At 48.0% G+C, this 24,503-nt stretch overlaps 1 protein-coding gene across 2 annotated transcripts in view; it reads right to left on the bottom strand.

Moving 5' to 3' along the window:
• The window catches only part of LOC149361538 (fatty-acid amide hydrolase 2-like), a 97,982-nt gene that overhangs the window by 33,510 nt on the left and 39,969 nt on the right, over nucleotides 1-24,503 (bottom strand). For both annotated transcript variants that reach the window (XM_089572707.1, XM_089572706.1), the window contains one exon: nucleotides 31-244. In XM_089572707.1, the coding sequence (XP_089428833.1) occupies nucleotides 31-244 (214 nt within the window). The remainder of the gene's footprint in view (nucleotides 1-30; nucleotides 245-24,503) is intronic.

Here is a 24,503-nt window from a genome sequence, read left to right as displayed (position 1 = left end):
GCCCCCTTGCAGGCAGGGAGGGCCACCCACCCTGGATCATGACCGAGTTCTTGGTGATGAAGGGGACGCCCAACAGCGGCTTGGTGCGCTCCAGCTCCTCGGGCGTGCTCTGCCTCGCCAGATCGTCGGCGGCACGGGCCTCGGCGACGGCCTCCTCGAAACGCTCGTCCACGACGGCGTTCAGCAGAGGCTCCACGTCGAGCACCCGCCGCTGGTAGGCGCGGATCACCGCCTCGCTGCTCACCTGCGCCAGAGGGAAGCAGCACTCGCAGGGGCTGACCAGCAGAGCACTCTGCGCCAGCTGCACGACTGGACTTCCGCCGAACAGAGCAGCGCTGAAGGAGCACCGCGTTTAAATCGCGTGCTTTCCTAGGCCCTGTTCTCGTACATGAACGCTAGTGAAATTGTGCCATGAAAGAAAGCAAGAAATATGGGCCCTTCTCCACCACATTCTTGAAGGGGCCCTGAAACACCTTCCGAGGACAGCACATCTACTCGCTCAATCACTGCACTGTACTGTCATGAACTCCTGGGGCAAATAATACGATTGTACACGCAGCAGAGAACCCACAACTACGCGCGAAATTTGGCGAGCCCTTCCCGGTGATTTTTTTTTTCATGCTCGCACCCTCTGTCACTTCCGATATGGCGACAGGTTGTGTTGTTGCGGTTGCGCCGAAAGGCCCAAGAAAGGAAGCGGCCTAAGTTTGCATGGGTTTCTGGAGGTCAGGTATGAGGTAAAAGTGATGGTAGAGCGGAGCTAATAGACCTTTTCGGCGACGGAACAGCTTTGAGATTTGCAATGCATTTCTGCATGAAAATCTGATCTGTTCGCTTCTGGATTTAGCCCGCATGTTTGCTCTTCAGTCGCGCGGCAAACAGTGCAAGAATCAACACCTGTAACTCGTCCGCGTTCTATCGTGTTCTGAAGATGAGAAGACGCGACACCTCGCGTACGCGTGAGAGACTAAGTTTAATGCACGGAGGAAACGGGAGGGGGGGGGGGGGGGGGGGGGGCAGGGGGCTTTTTAAACCCCATTCACACGGACTAAGTGTCCAGCACCTCTTCGCACAAAAAAAGAAAGACAAAGCAGCTGCTGCTTGAGTGCGAGCCACTGAACTCGAAGTCACCGAAGCAGCTCCGGAATCAGGAAGTATAGTACGACACGTACGTAGTTTCTTCATTTTCACTTTCGCGAACATCATCAGGCGACTCTTACCAACAACAGCCTTCGAAAGCAACAAAACATCGCTAGGGTATGAGCAAAGTCATGCACTCCTGTTTACCAAATTATCTGAATTTTCCCATTTGAGACCGTCAGAACAGGGCGAACACAGTAAATACCACCACACAGTCTTTCTGATCAACAAAACACGCACTTGAATAAAATATTGGTCGCATGTGTAGGGGAATCCTCCAAGGTGGAGTAGTTTTGCAATAAGAGAGTGATTACTCATTTGCATCAAACTATGCACAGCCATACGGCTACAAATAAAAGCTATACAAATATTAAAGTAAGAAGCTTACGCTTTGAAAAAATTAGCTCATTAAAGCGAACGTAATTATCGCTTGATGCTCCTGGGAGACATCTCTACATGTGTTTTGTGCACCATTCTCGAACTCAAGGCAGCAAAGAGAGAGTATTCTTGCGGATCTCAATGTCTTACCGATGGCGAGAGACTTCGACTCCTCCTAGAAACGTCTGTTTCAGGAAGCAGAGAAAAGTTAGTTAAGGTCGCTGCGCACTCGAGAAATTTCTAAAACATAGAAACATCGCATTTCGCCTTATTCACTGCAAGTGCGTGACTAAAGCGCCAAGTAATTTTTAATCTTATCCGGAATGAAGTGGCTGGGATAAAAGCACACCTCTAGGTTAGTCGTGCAAAAGCGTGGGCAAAGCCGCTTCGCGAAACGCTCCTTCAAGCACTAGCAACTGAGTAGGCCGTATCAACCCAAAATTGAGAACTTTAGAGGGCTAGGTTAGCTCAAACTTTGATTTCTCAGTTTTATTTGCTCGGAGTGGGGGAGGAAGCCGACTCCGCGCTGAGCGTGGTAATTGCATCTGGCGGACAGGCTGAAAAAGCGCAGTGCTACTCACCAGGCATAAGCAAAAAAAAAAAAAATTCTAGGCACCAGCGACACGCACGCTTCTGAATATTGCCACACAAGAACTGGTTTGCAGTGCGGCTTAATTCGCTAGACGCAGTGCAGGTGTGCTCATTGTTTGCCTACCCAGTAGGCTGCAGCCAACCACAGCGCCGCCTTTGTTTACAAACACGACTTCCAATTATGTATACTCATGTAACTCTGCCATTACCTTCGCCAATTTCCTGTACCATCTCTCTTCCTCCTGCTTGATACTGAATTAAGGCTGTTGTGCGTTAGCGGTGCAGTCTTGGACGTATCATTTTTTAGGGCGCCCTCAAACTACCATGTGCCGTCCTTGGCTTCATTGAGACTCGGCAGATCATATCGACACCTTCTCAGATTTTTTTTTTCTTTTCAACGCGAACGATCATCCTTAGGGTTTTTTTTTTGTTTTGTTTTCTACGCACATGTTCTTTACCTATGAAAGTGTAATTTGCAACGAGACCGATCGTGTGGAAAGCTCTTGTAACGAGACACAGGAGTGTGGTCTTCAACAGGGACGTCAGCTATTCGTCAAGGGGTCAGCTATGCGTCGAAAGCTCTCTACACCGCATACATTAAGAACTGCTGGAAGAAATACTCATTTTATATCATTACAGATGCTACAGTCCCATATTTTGGGACCTTAGCAGAAATCAATAAAGGCAGCTTGCAGCAGAGCAAGTAGCAATCCGCTTAAAACTTTTTACATTACCCAAGGCGAATAGTGCTTTAAGACTCGGTCTTGCAACCAGAATTGTTGCGAGATGAGTCAACCGCCTTCAAACGGGGCCACTCAAAAAAATTGACGGGGTTACCGGAACGTTTTAGGAGAAAGAAAATGGTCACAAAATTTCACCTCTCTCCATGCAACATCCCCCCCCCCCCCTTCGAACTAGATGCGCTCACTCCGGGCCTCATATAGACCGAATGACTACAGTCTGCTTATTCTCGACATTGCCTATTATACTCAGTACACGTCCCTCACACTGGAGAGGCCGCTGAATGACATCCTCGTGCAGGCGAAAGCGGCATTTTTCGGTTACTGCACGGCTGCACCCTGGACGACCCAGTTGTCCCGAAAAAAATCCCTCATGGAGCTCTCGCAGAAAAGAGATGATAAATAGAAGGTTCCCAAAGTCCACAAAAAGAAATCGCAATCTGAGGCGAGGTCCCGCATTCCGCATCCGCATTCATGCAGCAAGCCGTCCGATCCATTTAACACCTGTAGCGACAGCTGAGGAGGCAGAGGCCGGCCTTTCTATGCCGCTCTGGCCTCCTCGGCGCTTCCCAGTCTCTCAGCTACAAGCAGGAATACACGACCGCGCGTGCTCTGACGCGAACAGGCCCGCGTGTTTGCACAGGTGAGCGCGGAAGTTTGCGCGCAGAGCAGCCTGCAGCCCACGCCGGAGTGACGAGCGGGCGGGCGGCTGACGCGACGCGCCGTTCGTGCCAAGGTCGCGAGACGAGCTGCGGCCGCCGAGCGCCTCCGTCAACGCAGCCGACACTCGAAGACGTCGGTACTCGCGCAGAGGAAGGAGCGGCGTCTACGACACGTTCCTTCCTAACGACAAATTCCTGCCAACACTTTCACTCTTCTGTCCTAGCACAAGCGCTCGCGCACTGATACACGTGTCGCTGGAGGATAACAGACTTTATGTCGTCGAAATTAATTCAGGGTCCCTTGACAATAGCACGCCTAGGAGCAACGTGAGCTCCGATACGCAAGGAAAAGTTGCTTTTAGTGCGCAGCTCAGAGGCGCCGTTCCTGCGTTTGGCGTCGTAGTCGTTGTCGGCGTAACCGGTTGTCCAAGTAGCAGAACGAGACGCCACCTGCAAGCTGGCTGGCAGGGGAAGATTCCGGATGGTGGCAGATGTCGTATGAAGAGCTGCGCTCAAATTCTGAATCCCCCCCTACCGCAATCGTCTGTATTTTTTTCCCCTTTTCTGAACTTCTAAGCAAGGCACAACATGCCCATCTCACATTGTGGGTCAGATTACCGCGATGAAAATGACTCCTTGGGCGCTGCTCGCGTCGTGTGGGCGAGGAAACATTTGTGGGAGAACTTAATGAAGAGCAGAGAGCGAGAACAAACTAAAAAAAAAAGAAGCTAACTGCAGCCTCTCTGAACAATGGAAAGAGGAAGCGAAGAACGAGCGCGATCTCAGAATGGCCCTTTGTTGTATCAGGGAAGCGAACAAATGCCAAAAAGAGCGAATTGTGACAGCTCACTGCACGTGCGCTCTCTATGACAATGCCCGCACATGCGTGGTAACCGAGAACTGCGGTTGTAATCAGCGAGTAATTTTTAACGTTCACCCAAGCGCAGCCATACGGCTACGAAGAAAAGCTAACGGCTTTCACAGAAACCTCGTTGTGGAAAAAATTTCTCCTGCTCCGAAGAACAAACTCGGAAACAACGCCTATAGGGGCCAGTCGCTTTACCAGCTAAGCTAACCAGAACGGCTAACAGATGGTTAGGTGATACCGAGCTAATTAACAACACAAATCAGATCAATCAGGTGGTGGTTGGAAGCCTTACGGACGGTGGAGAGGGTTGGGTGGAGCTTCTGGAGGGTGAGGGCTCGTAGGTATACGAGATGTGTTAGATGGAAGATGCGGCAGGATGCTGCCGGGGGAGGATGCAGGCTGGGAAAGAGGACCCGGCTATTGCTACACCACTGGAGCTGTGTACATTACAAGGAGCAGACAGAGAGCGAACGATTCTGGCATCTACATTTTGTTTATTTCACAAATATATACTGTAGAAATCAATTAATCATTTAGAGGTAGTATCTGTGTCTACAATCAGTTCGTTCACGATAGACGGCAAACGAATTTTAAACATTTGTTTCCCGTAATATCTGCGACAGACATCCCCTTTCCCTTTTTCGGGATTTCGTGCATCTAAATCCCGAGGGGATGGTTCGTTGCAAGCCCGGCTACTTTAGCCGATGAATTATTCTGTTTATTTATTTCCGGCTTGTAATGTCAGATCAGACCCGAAGCGGGAGACGATGGCTGTTGCCTGCAAGGCAACAGCCATCCTAGTCCAAAGCCCCTGAACTGCTTACTCGAAACAGTAGGGAGTAAAAAGGCAGTAAAGCTGTCCTCTGCCACGTACCGTTGTATAAAAGGGAGTGCGCCAGAGGACAGCCTACTCTCTCTTTCTATTCCCATATAGGCGTATTCGTGGCAAATGTTGGACTAGAACTGCGGTTGCTTCGCAGCGGCAAGTATATCTGCGAACTGACGAACACCTGGTAGTCACACGGCATCCAGCCCCAATATTCCACAGTTTCATTGGGCTGGTAAGCGAAGATAGGGGCACGTTGACGGCAGAGATTTCCCAGTAAAGCCATGACGCCGTCGGCGCACCAAGCAGTACGGCTGGCACCGAATAATATTCCTCCAGGTACGGGAATCTCTGAGACATTCTATCCCTCTTGCTTGGCTTCGCTGCTATTATAAAGAATGAGTTTAATGGCTTGTATAGCTTGTACGTCCACTCTGGTGATTCAACAAAAAAAGAGTGGATACACTGTAAACACGAATTATCTTATATAATTCATCGTGGGGGGTACAGCGAGAACAAGACGTAGGATGAAGCAAGAAGACTACACAGACGAGCGCTGTCTTCTTGCTTTGTCCTTCGTCTTGTTCGCGCTGTACCCCCCCCCCCCCTCCCCAATGAATTGTTACAAACTCGCCCGGCTATCTATCCTTCTTTATCTGTTATGAGAATAAAAAGAAAGTAATATGTACTGGCGGACAGAGCACGCTGCCCAAGTCGCGAAGGAAATTTATATCACTATATATACGGAGTTCTCACTTTAGGCAACTAATGAACATTCTAACTTCAAAGCATAGTAACTTGATGCAGTCAGCCACGGGAGGAGGCTCTAAACGCGGCACCGGAGCTTCTGAAGTAAGAAAACAGAGGAGATTGAAACCTCGGTTGAAATTTTCGTAACTGTCAGAACTTCACATGTTTTGAGGAGGGAATTTGTTTCCGTTGCCAACCGTAAGTATTAGATATGTTTAGTGATGGAAATTGCCCCTGTGCTTGGTCAGCATATCATGCCCCTAAACTGGGGTGTGCGAGAGGGCAACTTACTCCGTTTTTATTCATAAGGGCTAATTCATCTTATGGGTAAATAGCAGCATATCCATCAACCCACGCTGTAAAGAGCAGTTTTTCAAATCTCCCTTGAGGGAAACGATACTTCACACTCGTATCATGCATCAGAAGTATGCCGTTAAGCGTAAACTCGTATTTTACTTGGCCAGAATGGTGGGTTTAGAATTTTGGCTATTGTAAACAGTATTGATACGGGAGCAGTACCTGTGCTTTCAGAAGGCATCTTGATTGTTCGCGCATATTTCTGCATCTCACGGAAACACGAAGCTGTTTCCGTTGTAAATTAATTAAATTCTTCAAGTCGTGCATTTCAGGATTGAAATGAAGCAAACTACATTTCGTGCGCGTTAACGCCTGCCATTGGGCACCTTATAAGAATAATAAAACACCTTAAGAACTGTGAATCGATAAGAAGACATAATTCTGCAGACGAGGCTCAACTTTCGGACGCTCAGAAGCTAAGAGTGATGAGAACCTCCCACTTGAAAACATTCCCACGGTGAAAAAACAATTGCAGCGCCAGTTTTCTCCAATGTCTCTACGAAAGCCTATCCTGCAGATGGCTGCAGATATGCACTGGAAGTTCACACTGCAGAATTCACTTAAGACTTTGGTGATTCTTACCCCGACAATAAGCGGTGACCGCCACAATCCTTCCAAGTACGGCGCCGCGTACGTGATAAAGGAACACTATACTCTGGAGCCCGCCGCGGTGCCTCAGTGGTTACGGCGCTCGGTTGCTGACCCGAAAGACGCGGGTTCGATCCCAGCCGCGGCGGTCGAAATTCGATAAAGGCGAAATTCTAGAGGTCCGTATGCTGTGCGATGCGTTAAAGAACCCCAGGCGGTCGAAATTTCCGGAGCCCTTCACTACGTCGTGTCTACTAGCCTGAGTTGCTTTGAGACGTTAAAGCCCAATAAACCAAACTAAACCAAACTATACTGGAAAGACTTTGAGATGTCCAAAGCGTAGATACAGGCCGCACGTGCTGAGGCAGCTCGCTTTTGGTGGACGCAGGTTCCGAGATCGTCCACTAAAATGAAACAATGCCTTGGACCGGTCCCAGGGTGCCTGCGTGCTATAATTTAAGACAGCAAATCATTGGTTGGTTGGTTTATGGGGTTTAACGTCCCAAAGCGACTAAGGCTATGAGGGACGCCGTAGTGGAGGGCTCCGGAAATTTCGACCACCTGGGGTTCTTTAACGTGCACTGGCATCGCACAGTACACGGGCCTCTAGAATTTCTCCTCCAAAGAAATTCCAGCCGCCGCGAGCAAATCATTGCTTCAGGCCCTCGCTTTATTAAGAGATTACAGGAAGACTCCTTATCAGGCGGTTTTCGAACTAAGTGCCACCATTATTTGCCCCTACCTTTGAGTGAAAAAAATTCAGGGGGCACTTTGACTGTCTAAAGTGCGTAGAGGCGAAAGCGTTTTCCGCACCACTTTCAGTGCTTCTGTGGCACTGGTGGCGTCACATGTAATTGAGTACTAATTACTAAGTGATGACAAATCACTAATTAATGGTTAATTACTGATTAATGCCTGAATACTAATTAACTGCTAATTAAACTTAAGCTTCGCCTTTAGGAGTGGAACGCGACAGCGTGTTGTAGCGCTGCCAGGGAGTCCACGGAACGCCACCACCCGTTCGGCACGATGCCTTGCCGTTTCAACGCAACGGTTTTTGAGAAAAGGAAATGGTGCAGTAAATCTCTGTCATCTCGGTGGACACCTGAACCGCACCGTAGAGGAACGGAGGAAGTGGGAGTGAAAGAAGAAAGACTAAGATGGCCCGTAATGAAGAAAATGAAAATTGTATTTGAGGAAAGAAAATTACGCAGTAACTGTCTCACATATCGCGGTGGACACCCGTCAAAATTCAGGGGGGGGGGTGCACTTTTTTGACCTAAAGTGTGGTCACTGATGTGTGGTTAAGATGTTAAGCTTCGCCTCTAAGAGTGGAACGCGAGAGAGTCTTGCAACGCTGCCAGGGAGTCCATAGAACGCCATCGCCCATTCGGTTCTACGCCTCGCGCGTCGGTAAATTGGTTTTTGAGGAAAGGAAATGTATTTCTCTCTCATATCTCGGTGGACACCTAAACCTCGCCGGAAGGGAAGGGAGGAGGATGGCAGTGAGCGAAGACACCGTATTCACTAGACGTGCCTTTGTTCATTCCAAACCATCGAGCTGGCATGGCGGAGTGGATAGCATGCTCGTCTCGCACTCCGAAGACCGGGGTTCGATTCCCGAGCTCGACGAATTTCTTACTGGGTTTTATTTATTTATATGGCCTGACTAGAGAAGTTAATTGGGCTAATTGGGTAATTAAGCAATTAACTAGGCTCAGTCCCACTTACTTGGAGCATCACTATATGGTCCCATGGTTACTAGCCAAAGTACAATTGGCCCCGTTTGAAATTGGCGCACTGTGACGTCACGACCGTTTCGACCAACTGAAAAGCGTGACATTCTCTGTCGACAACTGCTGCTTACAACGATGAGACATTAAAGGCTTTCGCCTTAAAAAGAAAAGAAAAATAAAGGAAAACAAGCCGGACATTTTCCTTCCAGTTTTCGCATTAAAGGGACACAGAGGAGAGCTCGGTCAAATTCTTGTCCTGGGTGAAAAATGATTCTGCGCCACTTTCTGACTGTTGACGAGCAGCGAAAGACGTTATTGCTGCGCACTTTGAAATTAACAATTGTCCTACAAATCGCTCAAGACTAGAGATGTGAGTGCATGAAAAAAAAATGGCTGAGGCTTAGCTAAGGTAAAGCCTAGTCAGATGCGAAGCATATTGATGGCTAGGCTTTCCTTGGTTGAATACTTGGTCATTTTAATACAACCACTAGAAGCCTTCGTCGTGGGGGAAGACAGCGGCATGGCTACAGCGGAACGCCGACTAACCCCGAGACGCGCGTTGGGTGGCGCCTGGATTGCCACGGAAGCCGCGTCCGCCTGCCCGGTGGAGCGAGCGTTTCACCTACACCGAGTGTGAACGCGCGTTCGAAATGCGCGGGAGTGTGACGTCACCATACCACGTGATTCACACGGCGTGCAACCGCAGCGACGGCACGAGTTGGAGCCCCGTCTCTCATCTGTCGTGACGTCATTGTGTCACGTGGTGTGCACGGCGTGTAACCGTCACGAAGGGCTTGGGTTACCTATTGTAATATGCTTCGCATAAAACTAAAGTTGCGAAATCAGTTAGAAAACGATAGTTTCGTGGTCCAAACGAAGGAAAGAAGCGTAAAAATTTCCAAACGGAGTTATCTGCACAGCTACACCTCATTGCGCACTGTAAGAGTCGGGGAATTAATGAGCTTTTTCTGCGTGTGTCAAGCAGCTGGAGCTGTCCACACGCTGGCAAGGTCGTTGTAGCAAGCAACCGCTGACGTCAGTCGCATGTCGGCAACTCCGAATTCCTCTATCGTGTGCATCTTGCCAAATAAACTGGTCGAAGTTCGGTAATGGGCACACGAAGCAGTGTAACAGGCATGCGGGAGAGCGCGTTTAAAACCAGCACGAGCACTAGGGTGATAAAAGTGGTAAAATGCGCATAGGCTAGCATCTCCCTACAGAGCAGTAGGGGAATGCGAAAATCTATCGACGCGGGCTGCTGTGTGCGTGACTGCATTCTCCCCGAGCGCAGACGAAACAGGTGCAGTGCGTTTTTTTGCGTGCGCGTCTGCTTGCGTGAGCGTGCGTGCGTATCCGGTGCTCCAGTACCCGGAGTTCACCAGGAAATTCTTTACAGCATCTTCCCGTACCTATTGTACAATTCACTTGCACAAGCGCAGAATTTTGAGGGAAATCTTCTCAGTCTATATTGGTTTGAATTTAATGGGGACGCGGGTTTCACAATGAATTTTTTTTTTGTGCAGAGTAATTAATTTCGCACGCTTATTGGAAAGTCCACTGAACATTTAAATATAAAATTCGCTGAATTATCTTAAGTAGATTTGACGCTATAAATTTTTATATGCTTCATTGTTATGGGTAGCGTGCTCTGGAGAAGAGCCGCTCCGCAGCGCTGCTGTGTGCGGCCACCGGCCGCCATGTTTGTAGATGCTTGAGGTGCACGTAGCAGACGAGCATGTTTTGCCGCATGTTTCGCCTTGCCGCTTGGAATGCGCGTGCATCGGAGATTCGGCCGCTAGACGGCGGCCGGGCGCAATAGCTGCACGTAATTACGTCGTAAACAAACAGCTCTTCGACTGGGCGCTTCTTAGCGCTGCTCGAGACAATCCAGAAAACAGGCGCAGCGACGAAAGCTGGTGGCGGGCTTGGGTCACCTCCAATCTAGGATCGAAGCTCGGATAGTGGTTAACAGCAGCAGCGCTTCCGTGAAACCGGAGAGCAGCATTTAGTTAAGACACATTCGCGGCGGAGAGAAGAGAGAGAAAAAAACGACTGCTCTGATGAGGTAACAAGGCTTCCCAGGTCCGGTCATGTGCAGAGGACTCCCACGCAAAATAGAATCGGCGCCTTTTTTCATAGATTTACCCGGTTCACACGCACCGCGGACGCCGTAGCGAGTGGCCGGATCACCTATCTCTTCCCCGTAAATGTACCTGAACTACGGGCGGCTCTCCGCCCAGTAAAAAACAATCAAACAAACAATAGACTCCAGATGACTAATTTCCCATTGGTACCACTTTCAAATTTCCAATCGTAAATTAGTGCACAATTGGACCAAGTGGAACGTGACCACGAGCACCCGTTAGGTCCGATGCAGGAAATTATTGCATCCAGAAAGTTTTCACAAAGTATACCACCTAATTAATTAAGCTGCGCAAAGTACACAGTGCGAGAGATATTAAGGTGTGAAAAAAAACCTGATTCGTGAGGACTGCATGCTGAAAGACGTTCTACCTTATACCAAGTTTTTGCAAAGGAACTGAATTTATGACAGCTATACACGCTTTCGCGGAAATCAAGAAGCCAGTGATACATCACACTCGGGTAACGCTGTAGTAATACACCTAACATGAGCCTAACGTATGTCCACGTGCACAAAACGCACTTTCGCTCCCACTTATCGCGGAAGGATCATTGACCCTTATCCGAGCTTCCAGCACAGAATCGAAGGGGTCCCACCCAGCGACCAACTTTCGTCGCTGCGCCCGTTTCTCGACCGGCTTCTAACAGCGCTAAACAGCGCAACTGCCCAGTCGAAGTGCCGTTCGTTTACGACGTAGTTTCGTGCGTCTATCGGGCCCGGGGACTACCGGCCGAATCTCCAATGCCCGCGGATTCCAAGCGGCAGTGCTACACGCGAAGAAAACGTGCTTGCCGAGCAGGAGTTCGTCTGCTACGTGCACTTCAATCATGGGGGCCGGCCGCGTTGCATCGATGCGCCGCGGAACGGTTGTCCGCCGAAGTATAATACCTACACTAAACATAAAGAAAGCCTGAGGTGACAGCTTAAAACAGTAAGAGTCTGCAGTCGCTCTTAAAGGAGTATAGACACTTAATTTTGGTGACATGATTTTTTTCTCTACAATGATGCGGAGGAAACTAGTATGCATGGTATTCGCCTACGACCGCTAAATAATACACATTTTCTGTCATGATGTTTCGGTTTCAGCAGTCGAATGATCAGTGACGTCAGCATGTGCTTCTAGGTCGCGCGATATATGAAAAAACTGCAACATAATTGCTAATTTTGCATTCGTTGTCATTCAGTCTCTTGAGGGAAGCTAGTTTTAATATTGCAGTGAATTAAAACGACGAAGCAGCGATTACACTGTCGTTTTTTCATGCCTCACGTGACCTAAAAGCACACGTTGACGTCACAGTCATCGTTCGGCTTTTGAAACTGAAACAGCCCGAGAAATAAATTTGATTATATACTATTTACTGGTCGTAGGAGAATAACACGTATAATACCTATAATAATATAATAATATACCTACGTGTAATAATACCTTACGCATATTTACAAAGAAGAAAACATGCACCTAAAAGTGGGTGCTAATATTATAATATAATACCTATGTATAATAACACCTTACACATCTTTACAAAGAATTAAACACGCACCCAAAAGTTAGGTGTCTATGCTCCTTTAAATTTTACCCAAAGGAATGTTTGATGTAGTGACGTTCTCCAAACATTTTTAACAAGCTAATTTTTTTTCTACACAGACTGTTATATGCACGCCTGATTAATATACGCAGTATCGTCATGTCGTATTAGTGGTGGACAAAAAAATCAGAGAGTAATTCAAAACTATAGGAAGTCACTGCATAAAAAAAAATTATCAATGAACACAATTCAGCGAGCGGCAGGAAAATCCGTGAAGCCATTGTCATGCTCAAAATTTCCGAGCGCACGAGACCGAAACGAAGACTGACAGAAAGGACACACACCACAAAGCACCGTACTTCAACTGATTAATTTGCATGCGATGCGTCCACATTTATACACCGGCACTCGCAGAAGAAGTACAAACATCAAAACAAACATCGCGATGATACGCCTAGCTACTCCTTGATAGCGGTGATGACCGCCGTGCGAAGAACCAGGCCACGTCATAAACAAAAAAAAAAAGAAAACATTATCCAGAGCGAGTAAACACGTGCAAGTTCAACTTTTGCAACGGCCGTTACTGGGGCATTACGTGTACGAATTGACGCTCCTTTGTGCTTGACTGCGCAGAAAGAACGCTGACACAATTATCTTTGAGTTTATAGATTTCACTATCTTCAGTAATCTCCCTTGTGGTTTTTTTCCCACACCTGCGCAGAGGTAGATCTATAAACTTTAAGATTTAAGAGCCGCGTCCCCTAGATATCTTTCGTTATACTATTTGAAGTGGTCTATTGCAGGGGCAACGTGTGCGCGCTTTCTTATACCTGCTCAGGTCCCTTCACAGGCGCTTAATTAGGTCGTATGGACCGTCGTATTTACCAGTCTTTTGTAATTTTTCAGGCCGGAAAGAGTTACACAAGTGCACTGCGATATATTCTACTGTAGTGCCAAGCTGACCACATTTTTTTTAATTAATGAGCAAGTAGAAGAGGCCCAGTGCCCCGTGCTCTTGGGCAAGCACAAATAAATTGTAACGTTTAAATGAAGAATTTAACGGAGCGTTACTTTTCTACAAAAGAAAAAAGTTTAAGCCTTCAGTAAAACACAAGACATTGCCACCAGTGCAAACATCATTCCTGTATGCAGCCATGTGTCGCGTAAGAAATTTTAGGTGCCCGTACATGCGTCAAGTAGCGCTAAAGAGAACCACGAATGACCTTAGTGCCGGCTGAGGAACGTACCTGTACACCTTTACTTCATTCTGCTTGTTTAAGTAGCTGGTAAATACCGAAGCGGTGGCCTAAGGGTCTGAGTATCCGCCTAATATGAAGAAGGTGCGGGAGTCGATCTCCAGTCTCTCGGCCATTCACTGGTTGCAAAGAACTACACTTTCATCTCGCCTGGCTCCCGGCTACTCTGGGATGAAATACTTGAATAAATGGATCCTTGTCCCCCCTTTGTGCAGACCAAGCACGTTAGCCCAAGCTGCCCTTCCACGAAAATCATCAACCAGTAAAAGCACTTTATTAGAGCAGAAATAGACGTGCACCTCCTGGTCGTAGCTTGACGCGCTTTGCCTCGCTGCTTGAGGTCAGCAGAAAAGCAGGCCGGCCGACGACAACCTCAGGCGCCTTCGTACGAAGCCTGGGAGAAAACCCGCGACGTGGCGCTACGCGTCACTCGGCGCACTGACAGGTGAGCTACGGACGGCAGACGCGTTTCCACACGCTTATCGACGACAGACAGCTCGGTCGCTCTCTTCATCTCCGTTCCCCTCTTTCTCCTTTCTCGAGTGCTTTTTTTCGGTCAAGTGGGTCACTGGCCCCGTTAGCATTTCGCGGGCACCAGCCACAGGCCTGGGTCACGGGGACACGGCGAAGGACTCGGTCAGACTGTCTAAAAGGGGTAAGGGGAGGGGGGGTAAGGTCTGCGAGTGCCACTCCCCTAGTTTTCCCAATGTATCAAGGACAGATTGCATTTTGGTATGTTTATGTTACTACTCGTCGCTCGAGCACTCCAGTGTGAGCCCGATTCGAGCGCCCGTCAGAGCGTGTGACGTGACGGACTGACGACCCCCCCCCCCCCCCCCCCCCCCCATCTCCACCCGCTCGGATGGCGCGTGTGAAGACCGGCATTACTTGTTTCGAAATCGCTGCGCTCAGTTCTAGTGTTCCGCGTCAGTGGCTTTCAAAAGCGGCCCAAAGCGTGATTGCGTGTCGCGGACCACTGTTAGCCTATTTCGAGATACCACGTACTCCTTCTCTGTCTCTTGGGTTTTGCTTACATGCCCATATTTGCGGCATTGGCCATTATCTGCTTTGCATTCACAGATCGCGGAGTGTCGTCATCCCACTGCTGGCGCAGTATTGAAGCATTTAAGAGATGCACCACTGCCCCGGCAGGTGGTTGTTTCAAACGCAGCCTCCGGTGGGGCTTGGGGAGAACAATGTGGGTCTCACGAGTTTCAGTAAGCCCAATATTTGGACAAGTAGTTCTTGGGAAAGCTGTGTATCTCTTCACCAATGAGCTGATGTGCAGTGCTATGGTGAGTATGGTAGGTAGGTGTCAACTGCAATGAAATTATTTTAAATAATTTAATTTCCACCCACCCAAATCGGCAGTTTGGCCCCTCCCTCCGTCAGAGGCGGGTCACCTTCTTTTTCGTGACACGGACGGACGTCCAAGATGTCCGAGATTACCAGGCAGGCCGAGGCAGCAGGGGAACGGTCTCCGATCCCCGTGCTCGTTACAGCATGCAAGTAAAAGGTGTGAAGCGTCTGGCCCATGAAAGGGTGTAGGAGTGTGCATACAGAGCTCTGCGAAGAAGCAGTGTCGGGGAGAAAATAGGGAAAGAAAGCCGAAAGAGCAGCCAGAAGTCGCTGTAGGCAAGGCGGACACGTTGTGATGGCGCCACAAGGTCACGTGAACTAGCTGGCCAACTGAAGTTACTGCTGCGAGGATTTTTCGAGGATTTATCGCTCACGGCCAATGACGGCGACTTTTCTGCCACACGAGATAGCCAATGCTGTCGCGTTAAAAAAAAAAAGCTAATCGCTGTAATCGAAGGCACAATGACAAAATATCCAAAGGCGCACACGTAGAAAGCAAACACCAGAAAAGAACTGCAGTGAGGCAGGGGAAACACGTAAGGCCAATGGAACTACAGAATTATTCAGGGAAAGTCAAATGCAATAAGAGGGAAAATAATAGGGACAATAAGAGGGACAATAAGAGGGCCGCACAAACCACTCCCGTGCCTACTGGCTCTTCTCCAGGCAAAAGACGTCGCTGCAAAGTCTGTCAGTCAAAGACTACGTCGCACATAGCTGTCAGCGCTGCTTGCAGCTACAGATTAAAAGTAACCGCAGTGGTGGCCTAGTGTCTGAAGCAACCGCCTCGTATGCCGGAGGAGTGGTATTGGATCCCCAATGCCGCCGGGTACCCACCGGTGACATAAGGGCACAAGGTTTCTCCTGGTCTGGTGCCTGGCTTCAACAGAGTGAAATGCTTGGGAAATGGGTTTTTAGTCCCACCTTAATTTGATGAAAAGAAATTCTGCCATGGCTCCCTGTGGCCATATATGCGCTGGCGCCATAAAAATTCATTACCGTCATTATCAACAAAATAGAAATAAAACGTAAGTTCACCTGCGACAATGGGAATTTTAATCTACCAACTCGAATGTTCCGTATGCCCGTTGCAATATATAGGACGAACTGCGACGGCTTTTAGATAACATAACATTTACAAAGCTTCTAGTACCAGCGTTTTCAGTCACCCGTCCTACAAGCAAATCCGGGTTTCGATCACGCTACGGCAGAGGAGTCGAGAAATAATTTTTAACTTCTATTTTTCAAAAAATCTCTGTTCCGGCATCAACGAAACCGTTTAAAACTAACCTGCTTATCTGTAGTCCTATAATAGCGACGAGATTCGAAATACGATTGAGGACGTAACTGGTAACCTTTGTGAAATCGGATATGTTATTCTACTCTTATGCGCCTCCCATAGCAGAATGCCTTGATTCCTTCCAAAGAAGACACAAGTAAAAAGCAACGAAAGCATTATTTTTTTTAACTCGTCCAGGATGATTTTGATCAGTCCCGAAGTTAGTGAAGCATGGCCCGCTTCCTCCTTGCACGAAAGAAACAACTTGAGAACTTCATGCCAGGCGTAGAAATGCTTCGAAGTCGAACCAGGACTGGACGACTTACTGCGATGCAAGAGCTCCGATGCGGTGACCCGAAGAACTGAGGAGCCCAACAGCGGCCACGTGAGCGGAGTCGCGCACCAGTGACTGCGTTCTTGCGTCGTACGGCATGAGTGATTGCGATGCTTGTTTTTTACGGTCGCGCGTCAGTGCACTGTGCCTACTATTTTGCGCTGTGTCGCACATCGATGCAGTGCTGTGCTCAGCCTTCGGCTAGATGACAACGCCGCATTCAACGTTTTCCAGCATGGACGCGTAACACGATGCAAGCGTAGCTGCGACGTCTCTCTCGCAAAGGCGGCGCCCACCGCTAATACGTTTTTGCCACTCGCTCACCAAGAAGCAATGAAAGAGAAGCACGAATTTAAAGGCAACTCATCTGTTCCTTTGCGGCCGTTGCACGACTGTTTTCAGTGCGCGTACGCACGCATGGGAACAGTTCGTTGGTTTAGAACGAGATGGACAATTCCAGCGTCCAAATTTGAGAGTTTTAGAAGAGCGTATTGGCAGGATAGATGGTTCTTTTGTATGCTTAGGGCATGGTCAGCGCCCGTGGGACTTTGACTGTTCCGTGTGTCTTGTCCCTGCGCTGTTCCCTAACCTTGTTGAGAGCTTTAGCACAGCATGTACCACGAGCAACCGATCAGCACGTGCGCTGGCGGCTTGCGGTTGAGCGGCATACAGATGCCAGTATAAGCGACGCTAAAGCTATCTAATGGTACGGCCGGCGCTGTACCTTACCTCTCATGGCGTGCGATTTATCAAGCATGTGTCGTAATAAAGCAAGCTGGTAGCTTGCTGTACAAATTACCCGTAGTGGTTGCGCATCACGCGAGACCGCCACTACATCTTTTGTAGCAGTGAGAATGTTGTTTGCAGGTAAAATCGCTATCCGCTGTGATGGTTACGGACCTTGGCGCGGCTCACCGCAATGTCTCCAAAAAAATTCACGACAAAGCATCCAGCGTCGACGATGAGACGAGCTTTTCATCGAGCGCTTGAAACACTGTGCGAAACAATGCACACTTGGACGATATCTTTTCCAGAAAATGCGAACTGTCACTTCGCGCTCTCGTACAATTCCTCGCTCGCTATCAGTCCCACGGGCCGCACATATCCTCTCTGTCAGAACGGTCAAAAATTTTCGCCTCAGAATAACTGAGTTGCGCCCCCAGCGAAAGCTTGTCTGCGTAGCTAGCACGCACAAGGCAACAGAGCGCGGCATCATGATAGGAAGTGAACACCACTGATTGAGGCGCCTTTTCTGAGGGGAATTTACTGCTCCACTCTTGAGTTGTACCCAATTATAATTTTGGTTCTCTCCCTAGACTCTATAAAAGTGAGAAAGGAGCCCTCTGGGGCGCATTCCCTTTTAAAAAACGGAGTGCGCCACGACGCACCTCACTCCCTCCTTACTACTTTCTGTTTAGAGTGCACACCTGCGAAGTGCAGGCAGATCACTGCTTCAGTTATGTGGGCTGAAACTCATTTCCAAGATTTCCAGCCCGGAAAGTGCGGACTGTATTCGTGTCACGGCGCCCACGTGAGAGGACAACAATTATCTCACCGGAGTACGCGGAAGTGTTCCGACGCGTGAGCGCACGTGCCTACGCTCGCGCGCGAAGAGGGGGAAAGGTTGTCGGAACTTCAGTCATCCCGCATCGCTTGGATCAGGGGAGGCGGAGAAAAAAGCGCAGTGCCCATGGGAAGCTGTCCACGCGCAAGATGCCTCACAACAGCTGTACAGTTAGGTTTGGTGAATGCGAACGACATTGTGTAGTATACCTGTTTTATTTCTTCCGTGTTTTCGAAGAACCACATTTAACAGCACGGCATTACGTCCACTCTGTCTCTCTTAGTTTCCCTATGCTTTGCGTTGTTTTGCGAGTGTGGTGGACGGGCGACAGACGGATAAAACAGCGTCTGACCAGAACACACCACGCATCGCCACGCGGGGCACCGTCTGCGCGTCTTGATTTATATGATTCAAATTATAAAATTTATGCGAGCTATGCACTCATAAAAATTTGATGATATATTGTGGCGAACAACCGACGTAAGTCGCGGTCAAGTGTCCAGAAATATATTTGACAGGACCAGTGTTGTAGGCGTTACCGAAAAAAAGTAACTAAATACGTTAGCCGTTACACTAAAAAAAAAAGAACGCGTTACCGCCCTACGTTACCTACGAAAAAGGTAACGCGTTACCGTTACCGAAAAAAAGTATCGCACGTTACTTTGCCGTTACTCTATGACCATAAATTTTAATCAGTGTGTCTTCGCTGTAAGAACTCAAAGCAACAATTTTATAAAGCTCATACTTCATATAATTCCAACTTCACAAAGAAAACAGCTGAACTCAGCAAATTTACAGGAATTCTGGTGTGTTTCTTCTTACGGAATTACGCGGAAATCGTGTAGCAATAAAGAAATGCTTAAATGTCATAGTTCTGGAAAAAATAAATTTGCGCACAAAAAAAAAAATTTTTTTACTTGAACCTCTATAATTATCGCAAAAATGCGAGTGTTTACGTCAAGGTGTTCAAGTTCAGCTTCGCTCGCAATAACCAGAAACGTAGCCGCAGTTGCAGATAGAAGCAGCCGGTTGACTGCAATCCCCTTTTCTGTGCTGTACCATTGTACTCTTTCGACAACTCTCTTGGGGCCATCTTGAAGTGAACTGGCGACATTCCTGAGTTTGCTCAGAAGAGGGAACTGCTTCCAAAAGAATGCGAGAGTGTCGCCTGGGAACAAGACCTTTTGGTTGGAAAACAAGCTTACGCAGAACCTGACTTACAGATTTCTGCAAATGGTCCATTGGTGGCTCGGCATGCGTCCACTCTTTAGAGAGTTGTGTGCGTGAGTGGTTTGGGGATGGAGACAAGTGTATGACTGCGTGTTCGTGCTTTTTTTTTTGTTTAGTGCGTCGTCAAGGGCAGGTGTTTTTTGGCATGCTTGCGAGCCGCAACACGGGTCGTCGAGAGCACCTGTAGATTTTGTTTATTTGCAAAATCATTTTCCGCTTTCTTTTTTATGAAAAAGAGGCGGAGGCGGACAGTTGGAATAAAAAGTAACTAGTAACGTGATACCTCACGTTACCGAATAATGTTAACGTAAGCACTTTACCCGTTACAGTTCCGAAATGGTAACGAGTACGTTACTAAGTTACCGAAAAAAGTAACGCGTTACCGACAACACTGGACAGGACCCGCTCAGTCAGGCGGGGGGCGGGACAGCTTGTCGAAGCCATTGCTTTGTGCAAGCTCGAAAGTCGAATCTGCTCGTGCTTGGAGGGCGTGCTGGGGCGCGTCATCGTCTTCCGCGGCAGGACCACGATGGAGCGCAACAATATGATAAAAATGGAAATGAGCCTACAAGAAAGCAATACCCGCACCACCCGCTGACAAGAAATGGCAGCAAATGCTTAACGCCTCAAGTTTATTAATTTCATGATCATACAAAAATTACGATGACGATAACGCTTTGCAAGGCAGTCAAAATTTTCACTGTAATATAAACAGCGCCAATGAACACAACTCTTTGCCAAAGTTGCTCTAATGTACCATAAAAATAATTTTGCAGAAAATGCGGCTGTTCTAGCCTGCCAAGATGAAAAAGCCGTAAACTCGCGTGTCAGCACACATGCCGAGAGCATCTGTCAAAGGTGCAAGCCGATATGGCAACCTTCGCATCTAAAATGAAGTAGAAATACCTCATCTGACTGAAAGTTAAGAATTAACGTTTTGCTACTGGTTAGTGAGTTGTTACTAACATAGCTGCATGATTTTCTGCGTGTGTAATGGGGACGAGAGTATGCATTGCTCGGGCGAATGATTTGTGGCGAACTCAGTAGGTTTACATCATGTTTATACGTGTGGCACCGCGCGAATGCTAATCAAACATAAGAGGGTCAGCCCTTAATGACATTAAATTTGTGCGTGTGGCACGGGTATTAGTTATGATATAATCGCTCTTACTCGCTTATTCCATGCGGAACATTCGTAGAGCAGCGGCTTACGTGTTTAATGAAAGTAGACGATGCTGTGTTCTCAGCTGTTAACCAATGAGATCAAAGAGACTCCGTGAAACAACTGCGGAAACGAAGGTGACGTTCTCGAATTGAAATTCCGCCCAAATAGATCAGGGTCAACCGTATTCTACCACACCACTGAAAGGGCGTTCGCATTTATAGGCCGCGAACTGCCCAGGGTATGAGCGTAGACAAATGTCTCCGAGTATCGGTAAACGAGGGCGAGACGTACTTGAAAAAACATATGCAGACTACTCCAGGGGATTCTGATGACAAAAACATTTGAATTGGAACTAATACTGGTTGTCGGTCCCCCTATTCCGTTAGTCCATTGGATATTGCAGCCGGTCTTGACCTTTCGGTCAGCTGCTGCCAAACTTTTGGGTCTGAGCAGGACAGCATTTCCTCCCACCGCTCAGTGGTCGTCTATTTTATCCTTTCCATTGCTTTGCTGTTTTAGCAGGCCCACACCATGTGCTATAAGCCCGCCTCTAAACCAGTGTCCGCATAGTGGCTCATATATCTTCTGGGCAGATTGCGTGTAGTCCTTTTGGGCTTCAGCATGTGTTTGTTTGCATTCTTCTCAGTGTTGCATCTTGTTCCTTGTCTAGTTCTTCATCCGGTGGAGCGTATTCCCTTCAGGGGAAAAGGAAGAGAAAAGCCGCGGCAATGGAAATAGGTATGGCAATAGGTACGTCAACCGGCTGAGGGGTATCCGGCATGGATTAATGACGTTAAGACTTACTATTGCGAATGCAGTCTAAGGTGAGAATTATGAGCAGGGCTAGAAATAAATCAGAGAGGGTTTTGAAGATTGGCATTATGTGCTCTCGGCAGAAGCGCAAATAAGGCATGGCATGAGGGCATGGTATACAAGTGATTTGAAAGCCGGGAAGCGCAGAGGAATATCTTGCACGAAAAGCAACTACGGGAGATTGAGCTAAAATGTCTACGTACAGCCTTTGTCAAAAGTAACCAGGCTGCACGTTTTTTCTTCTCAGTCGTATATTAACGCTATTATGCCAGCCCTCAAGCTCTAAATCTCTTTATGGTAAGAAGAACCCCTGTCCTCACCTTCAAAGAACTTTTTGATCTTTAAGGAAGCCGTGAGGGCTCTGTTATACGAATGAGAAGCAAACCATGGAGCCTGGTTACTTTTGACTAAGACTGGCTTGGTTTATGGGGTTTAACGTCCCAAAGCGACTCAGGCTATGAGAGACGCCGTAGTGGAGGGTTCCGGATATCTCGACCACCAGGGGTTCTTTAACGTGCACTGACATCGCACAGTACACGGGCCCCTAGAATTTCGCCTCCATCGAAATTCAACCGCCGCGGCCGGGATCGAACCCGCGTCTTTCGGGTCAGCAGCCGAGCACCATAACCACTGAGCCACCGCGGCGGCTTTTTTTACTAAGACTGTACGTGTGCAAAAGCAGCTTGCCTCACTCTGGAAGCAGCTAACTAGAAAACCAAATAGGTAAGTACGCAGGATCCTAGAACACACTGGGTAATAAAGAGCGTTAAACACAGCGCACAAACAGCGGATGCTATGAGCTGTATAAAGTCGATTGGGAAAAAAATGAATATAGACCTGTGAAGAAGAGAGAAGAATGGGACCAGAAAGGAACCACTTCTTGTTAAATGGTAATTAATTTATGATAATGATGATGTGATGAGATTCAGGGCCTTATTATCTTAAGCCAGCTCAGAGTGCCTTAGAACACCCAGCTATAAAAAGAGGTATGAGTGACCAGTACGAAGATTCATGATATTCAGCTAGGGCCTTAATATCTTAAGCCAGCTCAGAGTGCCTTAGAACGGCCAGCTATAAAAAGAGGTATGAGTGACCAATACGAAGATTCATGAGATTCAGCTAGGGCCTTAATATCTTAAGCCAGCTAAGAGTGCCTTAGAACGCCCGGCTAAAAAAAAAAAAAAAGGTATGAGTGACCAGTAGGAAGATTCACGTACAGCGTGTGGTAATCTGTAGAGACAAGTTAACATGTTTGATTTGAATGCAGTAGTATCCTTTCAGGTGTCCATGTCGACAAGATGAGCACCAGGGTTCAGGGATAGCGAAGTTAACGTGACTGCGTCCGCTGTAAATGCCATTAATTAACGCTTAAATGTGTGGCTTCAAAGCAGGGCAGTGACTTAAGTATAGGCATTCGGGAGTGAAATTCGGCATCGACTAAAAGTTCACAGAATTTGTATATGAAAAGAGGGTGAGTTTCATGATAGTGCCTGCTGACGTTGGGGAAAATGTCTATGAAGTGGAACAAAAAAAAAAATTACGGTCGATTTAGCGCGGTTAGACGAAATGCGAACTGGGTGCTCAAGCACTTCGGTTTTCAAGGCCAAGAAGGCCCCAGACACAGGCGAAATCAGTGAGCGGGGGCGTCAGTTTTAGCGCGCTAAAACTGGGGGGGGGGGGGGGGGGGGGAACAAGATCCGCCGTGAGGGTATCACGCAGTAGCGTCAATGGGTTAATGCCCAGATATGCGGAATTGGTCAATCATTCTGTACTTTACACTCCCAGACCCCTCGAAACTCTCATACCAACTCATGGCGCTGCGATGGCAGGTGCTGCCGCCGGAGGGGCTTGCGGGACCCTGGTTGCTCCAGTAATGTATTTAACTGCAATTGGACCAATCATTAACCGAACTTTCACCTGCCGCGGTGAAGGTTCAAATAATCTGGTGGACAGATTGTGATGACATCGTAAGGTGATGTGACCTACCACCTAGGCAATTGGTGGGGAACCGGTAGAGCCAGTGGCGTAATCGGTCACTGGAGGTTGTAGCGCTCAGGCGTTGAAAAAAAAAATGACTCTGGCGGGACCCGCCACCGCTCTCTTTCAAAGCGGGCTTTCATCATGCTGCGTTCGCTAAAGTGAGCAAAGACGCGTACGAGGAGACATAAAACGAGCACACTCTGGCCTGGCTGGATGACTGCAAAAAAAAAAACAAATAAATAAAATCTAGATACCGGTGCGGCACCCGGACAATGAAAAAGGTTTGGTGGCCAGACTGCAGCGACCGCCTAAAAGCAGCTGCACGTGGCTCAACTAAACCTCTCCTTCCTCGTCGTGAGAAACGAAAGGCATTCGTCGACCTTTAAGCCTTCCAGAAACCGACCCAGGAAAATTGCACGATCTCTGTTTCTTTTTCTTTTTTTTTTCGTTTTCGTCCGCCGCCCACTTGTAAGACGGCCGGGAAAACGTTGCTACCATCTGTTTCAAAAAAAAACCATACAAGTCAATAAAAAAACAGGGTGGCGGAGCATGTGGTTGCGTGTTATCGCAACTTTTTACGGACCATTGCGCAATCGTGACATTTTACAGGCAGGAACTACTGAGCACCCCTCAGACGCCTGACTGAAATCTTGCTCGGCTGTCCATAGTTTCACAAACGAACGTGCGGCGAGGGAACAACGCGCTCCCAATGGATGGAAAGTTAGCGCTACACATGCCAATTCCCCTGGAATTTATGTTCTTGCGCTGAGTGAACTATTACTTCTTCCTCGCCATCTGCTTTCTTTCTCGCACCATAGCGTGGGACCAGGAGGGACCCAGTTTCTCGCTTTTTCCGGCCTCGCCTTTCTTGATAACGGTAGGGACGCTTTCTGGCCACACTCCAACGCGATAATGTAAGCTGCGTTTCCTTGTATTTTATTCCGTCCGCGACAAGGAAGATATAGGGTCGAGCATGTGCCGTATAGCGGAAATCTGGGCGCTGATTCAAAAATCGTACGATGACCGCAGTCGCAGTAGCTGCACAAACAAACTTACAATGCTGGTTACAGTGAGACTGGGTTCGTGCCAACAACGCTTGGCTTCTACAAATTACAAATACTTCCCCCCTACTTTTCGCGCTCATGACGGCACTGCAGTGCCATGTAATGCGTACAGACAGAGACAGAGTAAAACATTTATCCAGAGAAAGTGGAGGTG

Source organism: Amblyomma mixtum, chromosome 2 (genome assembly GCF_055824585.1).
Source record: "Amblyomma mixtum isolate Tamu chromosome 2, ASM5582458v1, whole genome shotgun sequence".
Taxonomy (NCBI): domain Eukaryota; kingdom Metazoa; phylum Arthropoda; class Arachnida; order Ixodida; family Ixodidae; genus Amblyomma; species Amblyomma mixtum.
The sequence above is the reverse complement of the archived record's forward strand: the minus strand, read 5'-3'. Positions and strand labels throughout refer to the sequence as shown.